At 44.1% G+C, this 17,835-nt stretch overlaps 1 protein-coding gene across 1 annotated transcript in view; it reads left to right on the plus strand.

The window, feature by feature from the left end:
* The window catches only part of LOC143721274 (uncharacterized), a 58,080-nt gene extending 40,580 nt beyond the window's left edge, over nucleotides 1-17,500 (plus strand). The window contains exons 35-43 of the mRNA XM_077211561.1: nucleotides 15,157-15,334; nucleotides 15,421-15,525; nucleotides 15,645-15,685; nucleotides 15,806-15,928; nucleotides 16,014-16,112; nucleotides 16,483-16,611; nucleotides 16,718-16,757; nucleotides 16,855-16,978; nucleotides 17,088-17,500. Of these exons, the coding sequence (XP_077067676.1) occupies nucleotides 15,157-15,334; nucleotides 15,421-15,525; nucleotides 15,645-15,685; nucleotides 15,806-15,928; nucleotides 16,014-16,112; nucleotides 16,483-16,611; nucleotides 16,718-16,757; nucleotides 16,855-16,978; nucleotides 17,088-17,295 (1,047 nt within the window). The 3' untranslated portion in view covers nucleotides 17,296-17,500. The remainder of the gene's footprint in view (nucleotides 1-15,156; nucleotides 15,335-15,420; nucleotides 15,526-15,644; nucleotides 15,686-15,805; nucleotides 15,929-16,013; nucleotides 16,113-16,482; nucleotides 16,612-16,717; nucleotides 16,758-16,854; nucleotides 16,979-17,087) is intronic.
* Nucleotides 17,501-17,835: the final 335 nt, after the last annotated feature.

Raw genomic sequence — 17,835 nt, forward strand, 5'->3', positions numbered from 1 at the left:
TCGCTGTCAGATGCTGGCAGAGCTGACAGTGAAATAACTTGTGCTCTGAATGGAGTGCCCATCACTTTAGGAACATAGCCATGTCTAGGTCTGAGGATGACTTTAGAGTCATTCGGCCCGAACTCAAGACACGACGCGCTAACAGACAGCGCGTGCAGGTCCCCCACACGTTTTACTGACGACAGTGCAGTCAGAAAGACGGTTTTCAGTGATAGATATTTCAACCCCACGGAGTCTAGTGGTTCAAATGGAAAGGCTTTCAGGGCCTCGAGGACCAATGAAAGATCCCACATAGGAACCGAAGGGGGGCACGGCGGGTTCATCCTTCTAGCTCCTCTAAGGAAGCGGATGACCAACTCATGTCTTCCCAGTGACTGGCCGTGCGTCGATTCTGCGAACGCTGCCACAGCCGCCACGTATACTTTGACCGTGGATGGGGACCTCCCCTTATCCAACAGCTCTTGTAGGAAGTTGAGCAGATGCGCCACCCTGCATGTCCGTGGGTCCAGACCTCTGTCGGTGCACCATCCGGAGAACACCGACCATTTAGACGCGAAGAGCCTTCTTGCGGAAGGAGCTCTAGACTGCTTGATCGTGTTCATCACTCCTTCTGGCAGGGCAACGAGTACCCGTTGATCAACCATGCGTGCAGAGACCAGCGCTCAGGATGGCGATGCCAGATCATGCCGCGAGCCTGAGAGAGGAGATCTGCCCTCACCGGAATCCGACACGGAGCTGTATGTGACAGCCGTGCTAGTTCCGGGAACCAATCTAATTCTCCCAACGCGGGGCTATGAGGAGCACCGAGTGACGCGTTTCCCTGATTCTCTTGATCACCTGTGGTAACAGAGAGACCGGAGGGAAAGCATATAGCGGGAGGCTGGGCCAAACTGGGCCAGCGCATCCCCGTCCTTCGAGAAGAAGGCGGGCATTGAGCATTGTCTTTTGACGCAAATAGGTCGACTTCCGCTCTGCCGAATAGGCGCCAATGCTTCTGGACCGTTTGGGGGTGCAGGGACCATACCCCTGGGGGAACATTGTCCCTGGACAGTTTGTCTGGGCCGTCGTTAAAATGGCAAGGCACAAGCTCCGCCCTCAGCGAGTGCAGGTGCATCTGAGACCAAATAAGGAGGCGTTGCAGAGATTGCAGAGATTTCTGGGTCTGACACCGCCCTGACGGTTTACATAGGATACTACAGACATATTGTCCGAACGGACAAGAACATGTTGGTCCTGTATGAACGGGAGGAAGCGTTTCAGCGCGTTCTCGACCGCTATCATCTCCAGACAGTTAATGTGAAAACACTTCTCTTGGTCTGACCACTGGCCGAAGACCGGTCTGCCCTCGAACAGCGCGCCCCAACCCGAGTTGGACGCGTCTGTCGAAATGACTTTCCGATAAGAGATGGTTCCCATCATCACTCCCTGCTGGTACCAGTCGGCTACCAACCAGGGCTGCAGAGCTGCTATGCAGGTCTGAGTCACTCTGATTTTCTGGCCGACCAGCGTTGGAGCGGGTACATGCGCAGTAGGCCCAGCTGAAGCACCGCTGCAGCTGATGCCATTCAGCCCAACAACCTTTGAAATGTTTTCAAAGGCAGAAAGCTGCCCTTCTGGAAAGATGCGACTAGGTGGCGAACACGGCGCGCGCGCTGTGTCGATAAACGAGCCGTCATGGTCACCGAGTCCAGTTCTATTCCTAAAAGGAAATTGACTGGCTGGGCAGTAATGAGCTCTTGGTCCAGTTGACCGTGAGACCCAAGGTTTGCAGGTGACTGAGAAGCACTGTTCTGTGAGACAGCAGTTCTGTCTCTGACTGTGCCAATATAAGCCAATCGTCCAGATAGTTCATTATTCGCAGCCCCTGACTTCTCAGGGGGGCGAGAGCCGCGTGCACTTCGTAAATGTACGGGGTGCTAGGGACAGTCCAAACGGCAGGATGGTGTATTGATATACCTGACCGTTGAAGGCGAATCTCAACAATTGCCTGTGATGGGGTATGTAGTGGAATTTTCTTTTCTAATGCTAACCTATAATCTGACTATCCACTTTTCCTAAAATGCTCACTCTGTAATACTCCAGCTCCCTGCGTCTACAATCGACAACCGCTGAGTTTTTCTACTAATCCTACCCTACTCAAGCTCTCTTGCGTCTACAGTCGACATCTTAGCTTCGAGTTTGCTAAACTACTCTACTCAAGCTTTCTTGCGTCTACAGTCGACATCTTAGCTTCGAGTTTTTTCCTTTACTTAACAACTCCTTTTCTGCGCAGCTTAAATGACAGACAGACTTCAGTAAATGTCCTTTAGATGCTCTTTATTTCAGCTGGGAGTCCTCTCGAGCAATACTCAGAGAAGTCTCAAAATTAATCAAAGAATACAACAGGCTTTATAGTGGAAAAGCCAGACACATCAAAAATAGAATCATCATCACTAAGCAAAAAATCATTGTCCCGCTCTACCCACATGATTTGTCACATTTGTTAAAGCAAGCCCCCCTCCTTTGTTAGTGACATCAGCATATGTTCAAGGAACAGAACGTTTAGTTCATTGTCAAACTTCAACCTGACCAAGGTTATATTTGGGTCAAATATTTGTTAGATGGTTAGATCATGTGGAAAGAACGCCTGATGGCTACATCCTGAAATAAAGGAAGTAAGTCTCATTATGTTTTATTGTTAGAATAAGAAATGGAAAGTTTTAGTCGTCTTCAGACAGAGAAGTAGGAAGCATGATAGATTGTATCACATGAGAGAAATATTGAAATCATGATATCTGATAGAAATACGAAATCAGAACGTTAGTAATATGATTAACTTTACTGATTATAATATAAAATCAGAACTTTATGGTTAGTGACATGATTGACTTTGTCTATTATAATTTTTTCCACGACATTTCCACCCTCTGGTCATAAATTTCTATGACCAAAAATCTGATCTGGTTAGTACATCACATTATTGATTTTGAAAAATTATCAAATTACTGATTCTCTATCAGACTGATTGGCCACAACTACATCTGGCAGACCCCGTGCAATAGCAAAATTACGGTATTGGATTTCTGATTGCTCAATCGGGCTCAACCGCATCCGGCCGATCGGGGGCAATGGCCCACGGACAGCCGGATGCAACCGCTCATAGTGAGAGTCTTCTTCTTCTTCTTCCTCATCTCTCCTACTTCCAATACCTCCCCAGACAATGCTTCTGATGAACCTTCCTAGACAAGCTCGGATACATTTGATCAAACACCCAATAATAATTACTGCCATGAGCAAGGCAGCAATTACTGGTAACAAGAGCTTAAGTATGGGTCCGAAGATATTACCAAAAGCATTGCGGAAGGCATCAGCTATCCAATCTAAGTCCCACCCCATTGGTTTGTTCTTTGCCTGCTCATCCTGCCACAGATCATCCCGCACCCTTGTCATATCGTCCAGCACTTTTGGGATGGAACTCCCATCCTCATCATAAGCTGGAATGAAAGTACAACATTCTTTTCCAAGTTTTACACACACTCCCCCTTCCTTCGCGAGAATTCCGTCCAATACCATTCTGTTTTCCAGAGTCATTTGTCTAAGAGCCCCCACTTCATTTTTTAAGAGTTCTAAAGCCAATTGGGTGTCGTTTGCAAATCGAAATAATTCATAATGGATTCTATTAATCCAGTTCATTGAGTCAGTTACAGCATTATGGATGAGGAAAGCCTTCCAAAACTGAGATGTTCTGGCAATTACACGGCTCTCCTCAGGGATGTCAGAAATGTCATGTCGCCACCAAGTGTCATCACTAGTTTTTCTCAAAGCCCTTGTTTCCCTTCTTTTCTTCCCTACATAACCAACTCTAATTCTTGCTCTGAGCTGCACTAAAGTACAGAGACCACGCCATGATACAGGCAAGTTGGGATATGCAGTATGACCGCACAACCAGTAGTGGTCCAGGATGAGGTAAGCCCCTCCTGCCAGGTGATCACTCATACCTGTGGGATCATCACAGCTAACATTATGGATTGTCTCACATCCCTTAAGTATCCCCATAAATTGAGTTCCCCTTTTTGACCTGTAACACTCTTTAAATTTCTGATCTGGCAAAGGCCAGATCCTTTTCTTCCCCTCGATAGAGAGTGAGAGAATCGGTGGTGGGACAGTTACGTTATAACACTCAGGAGGGAATCTCCTACGGAAAATTTTCCGGGCACATGATGACCCTGGCCCAGCGACCTGAGACAGAATACACTTCAATTGATGACCCTCTACTGGCTCTGGTAACAGAGGATATGGATAAGCGGCAGAGAAGGAGGAGTGTGCACAGACATAACAATCTTTGTTGGGTGCTAGTTTTTTAGCTGGATAATTAGCATATTTCCAGAACAAATTTAACTCATAGTGATTTCTTTCTGTGTCGGATGAATAGTCATGATGAACAGGCATAACTTCCCTTTTCTTTCTACCCTGGTCGCATCCTGGAGGAAATTCAAACAGGAACAGCAATATAATCAACATCACCACACTGGCAGATATAATAACACATATGCTGCATTTAAACACTTTTTCAGACCACATTCGTTCCCAGGTGTGCTGGTCGTCGCGTTGGCCCCACAGACGTCTGAAACGTTCCATGTTCACCTTGATTGCTCTTTGCGAGCAATAGCAAGGTCTTTCCCTCGTAGGCAGAGGAGGTACGTTACCAGCACGTCCTTTTGTTTTTCTTCCCCTACTTTCCTCTGGATGGCGGTTGGTGGGGCTTGCAGTGTGACACGTGAACCCAAGCGTCACGCTCGGAAACTTTGATTGCTGTATTCGTTGTTAGAATGATCTCATACGGACCCAGCCACCTCGGGTTGTACCACGCCTTGCGTCTGTGATCCTTGATCCAGACCCACTGTCCTGGCTCGTAAGAGTGCTGTGTCTCTGTACCTGGAACCGGCAAAGCAGCTTTGACCTGGGAATGAATTGTTTTGATAGTTTTGGTTAGTGACAATATATATTTCCTCATTTGCTCGTCTACCCCCGCCAAACCCTCCTGGGGAGGAGGTTCGATTCCTACTCGCATGGGACGACCTGTAAGAATTTCATGTGGGCTGAGGGTTGTCCTCGTCCCTTTTCGGGCTCTCATGGCCATTAAGACAATGGGCAGAGCCTGAACCCAAGTCATTTCAGTCTCAGCCATAACTTTACATAATTTGTTCTTTATTGTCTGGTTTGACCTCTCAACTGCTCCTGCCGATTGCGGCCTATAGGAGCAATGTTTTCTCAAATTTATTTGAAGCCCTTTTGCCAATTCAGTTATGACTTTATTTACAAAATGAGTTCCATTGTCACTAGACAATTTCTCAGGTACTCCCCATCTAGGAATTACCTCTCTTATCAAAGCTTTCGCTACAGCCATAGCATCAGCTTTCCTGCTTGGGAAACACTCAACCCACTTTGAAAACATATCAACAATCACAAGACAGTATTTATACCCTTGACATGGTGTCAACTCAATGAAATCCATCTGTAGATGCTGTCAGGTGTGGGGTGGGCAGAGTAAATAGCTTTTTTACTCTGTCTTCCCACATTATTTGCTGCGCAAATATGGCAATTTCGGCAAAATTTTTCTGCCACTGATGTAAATCCTGGAGCCACCCAGGATGTACTTATCAGATCATTCATAGCCATTTTTGAGGCATGGTCTAATCCGTGGGCCCAATTTGCAAAATTAGGATACAATTGTTTGGGTAAAAATGGTTTGTCGGTTTTGGTATCTATCCAGACACCTTCGTCATTTTTTACACCCTTTACTGACCAGTACTTTAATTCCTGATTAGTACCCAGCCTTTGAATTTCAGTTAATGATGGTGGCACTGGGGTACTGTCGGTAGAAAGGGATGCAAAACCTATAAAGTCAGTCAGTTTACATCCTGTCAGCGCTGTGTTTTTTGCTACAGAGTCAGCGAAATTGTTACCTTTTGATACCTCATCGTTGGTCCTCATATGTGCTGCGCATTTGCAAATAGCAATTTCTTTTGGCATTAATAAATTCTCGAGTAATTTATCAATCAATTTTGAATGTGCCACCGGTTTCCCATTAGCAGTGAGGAAACCCCGATTTTTCCAAACTGCTCCATGGTCATGACACACACCAAATGCATAACGTGAATCAGTATATATAGTTACCGAATGACCCTTAGCCAATTCGCATGCACGTGCAAGTGCTACAAGTTCTGCTGCTTGAGCTGAATGATTTTGTGGTAAACACTCGGTCTCAATGATCTCAAATTTTGTGCAAACTGCATATGCAGTTGAAAGCAATCCTGTATGTGGATTTCGGAGACACGATCCGTCCACATAATAAACCAATTCAGAATTTGGCAATGGTGTGTCTAGTAAATCAAGTCGCGGTTTTGTCATTATTTCTACCACCTGAGTACAATCATGGGGTTCCCCGTCTTCGTCAGTCGGTAGCAATGTAGATGGGTTTAACACATTGCATCTTTTCAATGTGACATTTGACATTGTGAGTAGGACGTTCTGCCAGTGCAGTGATCGGGCAGCACTGAGGTGAGCTGTCCTTGACTGCACTAACAGAGCGTGTACTGCGTGAGGAACATGCACTATTAGTTGATGGAAAGCCACCAAATCTGAACATGCCAATACTGCTTCGACTGCAGAGGCTACGGATCGTAGGCACTGTGGCATTCCTTGTGCGACAGTGTCCAATCGTTTCGAATAGTACGCTACTGGACGCCGACGATCGCCATGAGGTTGTGTTAGAACAGCAGACATAAACCCTTTTTTTTCAGATACAAATAATTCAAAAATTTTTGTATAATCAGCTAACCCTAGGCTAGGTGCAGTAGCAAGTGACAATTTTAGTTTTTCAAATGCTATTTTACGTTCCTCTGTCCAGGTTACTGGATCAGTCATTTTCTGAACCTCATGTGCTGCAATGAGGAGAGGATTTGAAATTTCAGCATAATCTTGGATCCATGGTCTACAGTATCCCGTTATTCCTAGAAATGACATCGTTTGTGATTTTGTAATTGGTTTCGGAATTTTTCGGATCGCCTCAATTCGATCTAGGCCTAATGCTCTGCCATTTGCTGAGATTAGGTGGCCCAGATATCTCACTTCCTCTTTGACTAACTGCAGCTTATTTTTAGACACTTTGTGTCCATTCTGTGACAAAAAATTCAACAATGCACGTGTATCACATTCACAGGAGGCTTTATCTGGAGAACAGATTAATAAATCATCGACATATTGAATTAATGTACTCCCCTTTGGTGGGACGAAACTTTCCAAATTTCTAGAAAGTTCTTCTGTAAACACAGTTGGAGACTCTGTATAGCCCTGCGGCATTACAGTCCAGGTCCAGCGTTTATTTTTGAACGTAAACGCCAACCAATATTGACTATCTGGATGTACTGGAATTGAGAAAAATGCATTTGCCAAATCTATCACAGTAAAATGGGTAGCGTTGTTTGGTATTTCCGATAGAATTGTCGATGGATTAGGCACAATCGGGGAGCGCGGTTGAATGGCCTCATTTACCTGTCTTAAATCCTGCACGAAACGCCATTCACCTGATGCCTTCCGCACAGGAAGTATAGGTGAATTTATGGGTGAATTTTGACAGGGCACAATAGCACCCTTTTCAACCAACGCAGCGTGTACTTTCGAAATTCCTTCTATAGCTTCTTTGCTGAGAGGGTATTGAGGCCTAAATGGCCTATATTGTGTCTTTGGTGTGATAAGAAGAGGCATTACATCTTTCATTTTTCCAATGTCAAATTTATCTTTAGCCCAAAGGGTTTCTGGAATTCCTGATAATAAATCAAAATCATTATCAATCTTATCAGGAATACATTTTCTCTCCTCACTGCACAACCTGTGAACTATTACCGTTTGCATTGCTGGATATGCTCTTACCCCTGTGTCGTTTTGATAGTACCCCTCACCATTCCAAGTCCAACCTCCTGACTCCACCTGCTCTGTGAGCCACTCTCCTACTTCCGCCCAAGAGCTTCCCTTTTTCCCCACTGAGACATGAGGTTGGACTTGCAACTGTTGAAAGAAAGCAGATTGAGAGTTTGTTAATTTTACAGTAAATGCAGAGAACTGTTGTGATATTAGAAGGTATTCAAGAGCTAATTCCTCACCCATCTGCTCATTTAACCATTTTTCCTCATACTCACTGTCCCTCTCGGGGCCCACGAACCGCGAGGTACAATGGAAATGAGGCGGCTTCTCATAGTCTGCTGGTAAAAACTCATACTCTGAATATGGGTCAAATGCAGGAGTTATAGCCCAGTTATAATACCAATTTGGCGACATTTGAGCAAAATTTCCATTCTTTGGTGTTACTGTTATTCCTTCACATGAAACATCAATTGTCATTTCTAATTTAGCCATCAAATCTCTACCTAACAAATTCAAAGGGCATGATTCAGAAATCAAAAATGAGTGTGTACATGTTCTGTTTCCATCTATCACTATCAATGGTTCTGAGAGTTTATCAATTTGTGGTAAGCCTGAAATACCATAAATAGTACGAGTTTGATCAGAAATTTGCAATTTGTCAAACCTGGATGCAGTCTTAGTCGTGATAGTTGAAAAAATCGCACCGGTATCGACAAGAAAAGAAACTGGAAGTCCTTTTATAGTAATTGTCATCATTGGGTTTGAGTTTGGGTCCTTTGTCAGTTGTAGCAGTTGTGTTTGGTTCGAGTTTGTCTCTTTTCTCAGTTGAGTGGCTGTCTGAGTCTCTTTCTCCTCATGCTATGCAGTCCTATAAGGCGCTGGTGGGGGGGGGCTGGTATGAGGAAGCTCTCTGCTCTCTGTAGTTCTGCTTTCTCTGCTGGTAGCTCTGCTGCTGTTGCTGAGGATAGCGTTGTTGGGGGTGACGTTGTTGTCGTTGGGAAAAATTGTTGGGACAATCTTTAGCCCAGTGTCCTCTCTGTCCACAGTTCCTGCACCTCGATCCCATCATGCCATTTCTTGGCGGCTGGTTGTTGGATTGAGCTTGGTAAAACATGTACTGAGCAGTCTGCAACTTATTTTCTTTCTCTGTGTTCTTCTTATCGTCATTCTGTTCAGCATGCTTCGCGTGTTGCGTCACCACTTCAAGATCCTGTGCCTCCCACGCAATGCAGGTCAGTCGCACAGCTCCCTGAATGCTTGGAAGGAGGCCGTTGACAAAGTGATGTTTCAGGACACTGGAATTATCCGTTCCTTCTGGAAGCCCTGCACATTCATCAACAACAGTCTTTAGTCGTGCAAGATAAGCAGAGACCGTCTCACCTTTCAATTGCTTTGTGTTGGTGATAGCTGCCCAATCAGGTTTAATGGGAAAGGCCAGCCTCAGGCGTTCGATCAATGCTGTCCACTGCTCTCTCCATTCTTGAGTTTCAGTTCCTCCTTCCTCCAAGCGCGGAAGGGCGGGGTTGAATGCAGGGGCAGGAGGAACTCCTCGGATCTCAGTCCATTTCAGGCCCATTTTTCCACTGAAAATGGCAGCCCAATCTCGACCTGTGGGTTTATAAGTCACATCAACATTCGTTACTGCGACAATAAAACGTTCCACTCCCTTTTCTGGATTCGGAAGGGCAGCTGTCACATTTCGTAGTTCCTCCAGATCCCATGGCCTTTCCAGCCACACCGGACCGTCTGCACCTGGAAACTGGAGCATAGGCAGATTATAAGCTTCTCGGGATCCTTCCCTAGTTGCAGAAATTGCCCGGGTTTTCATTGGGTGTGGGAGAGGTGGTTTCCCAGCTGCTTTTCTTTTGACACTTTTAAACACTCGTTTGAGTGGTGTTTTCAGTTCTGGTGTCATTGCTTCATCTAAAAGTTTCCTCACCTCTCTGTAGATGCCCCCTGCTTCACCCTTATCCTCTTCCGAACTCTCATCCTCCGTTTCAACTTCCTCTTCTTTCCGGAGTGGTTCTGCAGAGTCGCCATCTTTTAACGTGTGGCGAACTTCCCCTTCTTCAGCTTTTGCAGCATCTGCTCTGTAGGGAGGGGGCCTTGACACGGGCGGCGGCCGAATCTCATCCAATTCCTGCTTCCTCTTTTTTGTCTGCAAAGCAATCAGAGAATCTGCAGCTCGCTCACCTTCTTTTTGGCTTTCAAAGCGTGCCTCAGCCTCTCGTTCCCATCTTCGGAAAAGTGTCCAGTCAATCCTCTTCCGTTTCCTTGGGGGCAAATTTTCAAGGAGACGTCGTGTCTCTCCTAAAACTGACACACTCAAAGTCCCACAATCAGCAAACTGCCCCTTTGTTAATTTTGACCACAGTTTGATTTGAGCGATTTGCTCATCTCCCAATTTCCACTTCCTGATCAACTCTTTAAACGCACCCTGAATTTCAGTTTTTTCAGTTTTTCCCTTATCACAACAATTCCCCATCTTTTGTTAGAAGCAGTTCTTCAATTGCAGAAAGCAAAAACAAAATGAAATAGAAAAAGAGAAAACAATTTACAAACACAAGGAAACAATCTTATAAATTCAGTTTACTGGGTATATGTTAGATGTGTATCTCCAAGCCCAAATTTGTGGATACCCTAGTTTTTTTGCAATAGGAATTAATCCTAATTCACCTGTTGCTCTGTCTATGTAAGGTCTTAAATTAGGCCTGGTGATTAAATAAAGAGATGTTTGCCCTATTAATAATTCCAGTCCTGGTTGGGGTTGCTGCCACGCCCTGGTGCATCCAATCCCCAACACGGCAGGATCTTCCTCAAATATTTGTTCTATCTGGCCACTTAATCTCAATCCTATACGTCGTCGTAGATGCGTATATCTTGTCAAATAGAAATTATATCGTTGTGGCAAATTTAATTGTCTTTCATCCTCCCCATAAGATAACGGGATACTGCGTTTAAATCTAGGTGCCTCCAGTGCAGCCAGTTTTTTTTTTTTTTTTTAAATGGTTAATAATTTCCCAATTCAATTTCACTCTTCCAAAATCCCTCTTTCAGATCTTTCAAATTTGGAAATTTCAATTACAATCATCAGAACAGAACAAACAACACGTTCCAAATTCTTATTTAAAAAAAATTTCATACGCACAAAAATGTTTTAATTTACACATCAAAAAAAAAGGAAACAGAAAACTGAAGTCTGTGTGTCCTACCTTAGGTTCTTTTCCTTTTCTCGCCCGTCTAAGATGTGGTCCCTCCTTCGGTGTTGAATCTGCTGCAAGTTGGCAGGATTTTGAAATCAAAATAATAAGAGATACAAGTTCCCTTTTTTTCAGAACCTATATCTTGTCGTCCGTTTTTCCGGAACGTCCTTCGCCGATGGAGGGACCAATCCTTGGGCTCCTGGCTGGTTCGCCAAACTGTAGTGGAATTTTCTTTTCTAATGCTAACCTATAATCTGACTATCCGCTTTTCCTAAAATGCTCACTCTGTAATACTCCAGCTCCCTGCGTCTACAATCGACAACCGCTGAGTTTTTCTACTAATCCTACCCTACTCAAGCTCTCTTGCGTCTACAGTCGACATCTTAGCTTCGAGTTTGCTAAACTACTCTACTCAAGCTTTCTTGCGTCTACAGTCGACATCTTAGCTTCGAGTTTTTTCCTTTACTTAACAACTCCTTTTCTGCGCAGCTTAAATGACAGACAGACTTCAGTAAATGTCCTTTAGATGCTCTTTATTTCAGCTGGGAGTCCTCTCGAGCAGTACTCAGAGAAGTCTCAAAATTAATCAAAGAATACAACAGGCTTTATAGTGGAAAAGCCAGACACATCAAAAATAGAATCATCATCACTAAGCAAAAAATCATTGTCCCGCTCTACCCACATGATTTGTCACATTTGTTAAAGCAAGCCCCCCTCCTTTGTTAGTGACATCAGCATATGTTCAAGGAACAGAACGTTTAGTTCATTGTCAAACTTCAACCTGACCAAGGTTATATTTGGGTCAAATATTTGTTAGATGGTTAGATCATGTGGAAAGAACGCCTGATGGCTACATCCTGAAATAAAGGAAGTAAGTCTCATTATGTTTTATTGTTAGAATAAGAAATGGAAAGTTTTAGTCGTCTTCAGACAGAGAAGTAGGAAGCATGATAGATTGTATCACATGAGAGAAATATTGAAATCATGATATCTGATAGAAATACGAAATCAGAACGTTAGTAATATGATTAACTTTACTGATTATAATATAAAATCAGAACTTTATGGTTAGTGACATGATTGACTTTGTCTATTATAATTTTTTCCACGACAGGTATTATCTGAATCTGAAAATAAGCATCCTTCAGATCTAGAGAAATAAACCGGTCCCTCGGGCGAACGTGCGCGAGGATTTTCCTGGTCGCACGCATTTTGTTCAAATGTCTCAGATCTAGGATAGGTCTGAAGGCTCCGTCCTTCTTGGGTACGAGAAAAATATCGGCTGTAAAAGCCTGACTCGCTCAGAGAAGGCGGCACCTTTTCTATCACCCCTTCGCACAGCAGCTTTGCTATTTCTGCGTGAAGTAGGTGTGCTACTTCCGCATTCACTATCGTCGCGGTCCGGGCTTGGGCTCAGCACCCATTCTGAAATCCCTGGGATAGTTTCCCACACAGCTATGTGAGCCGCTAGGGGGCGAATGGCCTCCAGGTTCAGATCGCCGCCATTTGCGGGCTTGTGAAACTGAACCGGAGCCGAAAGCGCGACGCGCACGCTCTCGGTTCTGGGCAATGGCTGCTCGCTGAAAAGCCGTAACCGGCTGATTTATGTGAGATGTCCCAATCATAAGGGATGGGGAACATTCTTTTGTCACTTTTGACGCGCAAGCAGCGCTCCGGGCGGAAAAGCTTCCTGTAAGCGTGAGCGCGTGTGCGCGGGCATGAGACTTTCAAGTGTATTTGACGCCCCGATCATAATGGATGGGGAGCGTTTTATCAATGCCTTGCGTTTTGTGATAACACTTAAACGCGCGGGCGGAGCCCTGGGGGAGGTTTGTGTTAGCAAGCGTGAACGCACTCTGGCGGGCACGAGACTTACATTCATAACCTGCTTTCTTGATCGTGTAACAGAGTGGGCAGATAGTGGGCACATACTTGTGGACACATTTCTTACATTCAACACTCGAGCGGCTTTTCTGCGCTTTATGAGAGTGTGCTCTGCGAGATTCGGAGTGCTTATGTGTAGGGGTGAACACTGGGGCGTGGGCACTTTAACTACACTTACAACACCAACGGCATGAGCCGGACCAGACATTATACTCTTTTTGAAATTTTTCTGGGTCGCCGTGAACACGGCATTTGTCTGCAGGAGAGAGGGTAAACAAACCTGCTCGTTGGCTGCTAAATGAACCACTGCAGTAGCCTGTTTGAAGGGGACTGACAGGGAATAAACTTTGACGGCGGTCCGGCCGCAGCGGAACACCCGCGTCTTTTCGGAGGCGATGTGTCTGTTAGTAAGCGTGAGCGCTCGTGAGCGGGCACGTAACTTATATTCTTTACCTGACATTATACTCACTTGAGATTACTCTGGGTCGCCGCGAGAACGGTGGATGTGTGCAGACGAGCGGGTTGCATTACCGGCTCGTTGGCTGCCAAATACACCGCTGCAGTAGCCTTATCTAAGGGGACTGACAGGGCGAGACATTTAGACGGCGCCACGCAAGCTCGTCCGGGTCATGCAGAGAGCTCGAGAGGGCTGTGCATGACGCGCGAACGGGGACGCGAGGGCGGGGTAGCTCTCTTGTAACGTAAAGAGAGCTAGCCGCGTGCTCGGTGGTCGAGCAGAACTGGAACAGTGTTTGTTCGAGGGCGTGGACACGAGTAGCGGGCACGGGACCTACATGTAACACAGAAGATGCCCGTCCGGGTCATGCAGAGAGCTTGAGAGGGCTCTGCATGACGCGCGAACGGGGACACGGGTAGCTCTCTTGTAACGTAAAGAGAGCTAGCCGCGTGCTCGTACGCTCGGCCTCATCCTCAGATGCGACGGCAGTGAGGCTCGTGAGCGGCAGCTGCGCGTCGGTGAGGAGGGGCGGGGGGTGTTGAAGGCTTCGAGTCGAGCCCGCAGGGTCGACAGCGGAAGCGCTTCACAGAGCTCGCAGTCCCGGAAGTGCGAGGCGTCTTAAAAAAGACACTCGCTGCTCATTTAGAATAGGTTTTAGCAAGGTAAAGGATACGTCGCCGGATAGCGTAGCTCGCACGGATGGCTGAAGGTGGCGAAGACGGCCGGTTCCTCAGTGCTGTCCTAAGCTGGCTGTTCGCTGTTCGACGGCGGCGGTGGCTTCTCTCAGATCCAGCGATGTGAAGAGCTCGCTGAAGAGACGAAAAATCAGGGATCAGCGTATATGTTTATACGCTAAGCCACACCCATTCTGGCGGGCTGTGACGGTATGAAGGCGCGGGCGCCCTTAATTGGGTGTGACGTCATGCCGGGCTCACTGGTAGGCTGCAGCAGTTGCCCGCAGGGCAGCCAATGAGCACGCGAGATGGCCTGCTCTAGGTCTGCTAGCTGCTGCACTGCGTTGACAATGAATACAAAATTAAGGATAATTTTTTGGCTTCAGTATCTCGAGAAGATGAATCTTTCCCGTAGCGTAAGCTAAACTTACGCAATACGAGAGAACCTCTCGTAAGAGAACTGTGAATTATATTCATCCTTATAATTGATTCAGTACTGAAAAGTATCCATAAAATAGTGCAGCTATATTCGTACCAGTATTCTTGTGTGATATGCATTTTTATGCTTATTAGATTTAAAATTTAGTTTAGCAATATACTAATGTGAGTACTCTTTATGTGAGTTGTGCTATTTGTAGTAGCTGCCTATGTAGAATTTCAAATCGGTCACTTATGAGGTTCTATCACTGGCAAACTAACAAAAATGTACAATAGTGTAATTAAAACGTAAGTAGTGAGAGCTTTTTTCTTCTATATTATGTAGTATTTTGATCAGAGTTTAACGGATTAATGAAAAGAAAAAAATGTAGGGTGGGTAATCGGTTCTATCATCAGTTGTTGATTGGATTGATACAAGCTTGCACTTCATTGTGGAGGGGATGAACTGAATGCATGGATAAATCTTTTAGAATATAATCTATAACACGCATTTACAAAATCAATTAGGTGAATTTATATTTAATGCCAACTTTAAAGAATTATCTCCAGGACTTTACAACCGGACTTTAAACTTAATCCTCTTGTTTTTTTGTGGCAGTTTGATGAGGTTTTCGAGTACAACTGCGAAGAGTGTATTTGTGAAAAGGCCAGCAAATCGGTGAGCTGTGAGCCCAAGAAGTGTCCTAATGTGAATCCTGAGAGCTGCACTGAGCCCGGCTTTGTGCTAGTCAATGTGACCAATCCCTCAGATCCATGCTGCAGCAAACAAGTTTGCAGTAAGACGATTATATTTACAGTTTTTAAAGGGGTTTGCTTTAGGTTTGAATCGCCTAAGTCTCCTCTACTCTGTTTCGTGATGTAGATTGTGATGTCAGCATTTGCCCACCTTTGGATAAAAAGTGTGGAGTCGGATATGTGCCGGTCCTGGAAGTGCCTAACGGAAAATGCTGTCCAGAAATCAAATGCGGTATCACTATTATTCACACTTATGATATTCTTATACCTGTTTTCATCTCAGATGCTGTCTGTTTCACCTTGAATATCATTCTATATAGTATTGTAATCTTTTGTCGTTTGCTTCCTTAGAGACAAAGAAAGTTTGTGTCCACAAAAACACAGAATATGAGGTAACTAAAATGACTCTAATATTACTATTTTAAAAATCAAATATATCAAGTTTAAAATGTTTTTTTTTATCATTATTAATGAGTTTTGCACGCTCAACTCTCTCCCCTCACTTCCCTCAGCCTGGTACCGACATCCCCGTCGTTGCCTGTCAGGAATGTAGCTGTACATGGGATGTGGATCCTAAAACACAGTGGTTCAAGATCAAATGTGGATTTGTGCAGTGCGATGAGAAATGTAAACCTGTAAGTTGTTTGACGAGTTTCTGATCGGCTTGTGGAAGGAATGAGTTTAATTTTGTTGACTTAATTTGATGTTTATATTTCCCAGGGTTATGAATATATTAAAACAAGCACTGCCGACTGCTGTGGAAAGTGTGTGCAAACTCACTGCATCATCAACATCAATGGCATCGAGCATATACTGCAGGTAAGGTCAAACGTCAAAAACTCAGTCATCTTGAGGTGTGGCTGAAAAGGACAAAAATGTAAATAATTATAAATGTTGGAAGAAAGAATTGTAGATCCTCATGTCAAAAATTATTTTTTTGACCTTGGACACAAAATGAAACAGTTCGTGCTGCTTTTTTCCATACAACAGAATTGAATTGTCATCAAAAAACAAAACAAAACCTGAAGCTGGACAAAAAAGCATTATAAAATTAGTTGTGCACTATATCGCAAGTTTTCTGAATATGAGTGAGAAACGGCTAAATTTAAGCCATTATTCCCTGAATCTAAATCTAATGTTTTTGCAATGTGCTTGAACTGAATTTGACTTGTTCTCTAATCCTTTATAGGAAGGAGCCAGTTTGCCCTCTACAAACCAGGGCTGTGACAAAATCACTTGCACTAAAGTTAATGGACAGTTCATCACTGACAAATACACAGTCCAGTGCCCTCCTTTCAACGCTTCAAACTGCCAGCCTGTTAGTACTTTATATATCACATAAACACACATTTACATGTTATACTGACCAGTCATGGTGATTAAATCACATTGATGACATTCTGCCCTTGTGATTCGTTCTACAGGGTACCGTTCAGCTGTCAGCTGATGGCTGCTGTCGTGTTTGTGAGTATTTGTAAAAAGAAAACTTTTGTTGAACATTTTTGTTGATTTGAGTCAATTATTAACGTGTCCTTATGCGTTCAATTGCCTTTGTTTATAGGTGTGGACCAAATTAAGGGATGTAAAGTACAGACTGTTAGGAATTACATAAATCACATGGACTGCCAGTCAGAGAAGAAAATGGACCTGACATTTTGTGGTGGAGACTGTAGCAGTTTTAGCAGGTGAGTAGGTTTCTGTTACGAAACCTACAAGCAGCATCCTTACTGAAACAGACAGTCATAAGTGACCGATTTGAAATGCTTTACATGTTTTTTTCTCTTTCATACATAGGTACACTGCACCTGGATTGTCCTCCTGTAGCTGTTGCCAGGCCACACGCTCAAGTAATCGCACAGTGAGTCTTGGTTGTGTAAATGGAGACATAGTAGCCCACTCGTACATCCATGTTGAAGAGTGCTCCTGTAGCAGAACTAACTGTCACGTAAATGACGCACTCATTGAAAACAGCCTAAGAAAACGCAGCTTGGGACTTCCGTGAGCAGCGGTGAATCATAAAACCCATGCAAAAACTAAATGTCTCTCAAGTATTTTAGTGAAATCGTAAATTAACTTAAATGGCACGTTCTTTGTTTAACATTTCTTGCATTTTATCTATAGGTCTCTTCTTATTCTTTGCTTGATAAGGTGCACTCTTTTGCTTGTTTGAAATGAAAAGAAATTAAAAAAAGCATGTTAAACCTAAACACGTGTATTGAGTCTTGCACTGAAAACGTTTTTATATTTTCTTTGTTTATGTTGTTCACATATTTATATATTCCCCCTAGAACAGGACAGATACTGTATATTTACATTTACAGCATTTGTCATAACCTTGGTGTCACTAGCACCATGATCTATGGTTTGAGCTACAGAAATGCTATTAAAGTAAATTACCAAATAATGTAGTCAGCTGTTAAAAATTTTTTTTACTGGTAGTGAAATTGTATAATACAATTAAATTGCTTTGAAATGTTAAGATCATCAAAGCATGTAAAATTGAGTTCACAATTGGCTTTGCTGAAATGATCTACTGCTTATA

The sequence above is a fragment of the Siphateles boraxobius genome, unplaced genomic scaffold, assembly GCF_051911475.1.
Source record: "Siphateles boraxobius isolate OS27281-9 unplaced genomic scaffold, OSU_SipBor_1 65, whole genome shotgun sequence".
Lineage (NCBI taxonomy): Eukaryota > Metazoa > Chordata > Actinopteri > Cypriniformes > Leuciscidae > Siphateles > Siphateles boraxobius.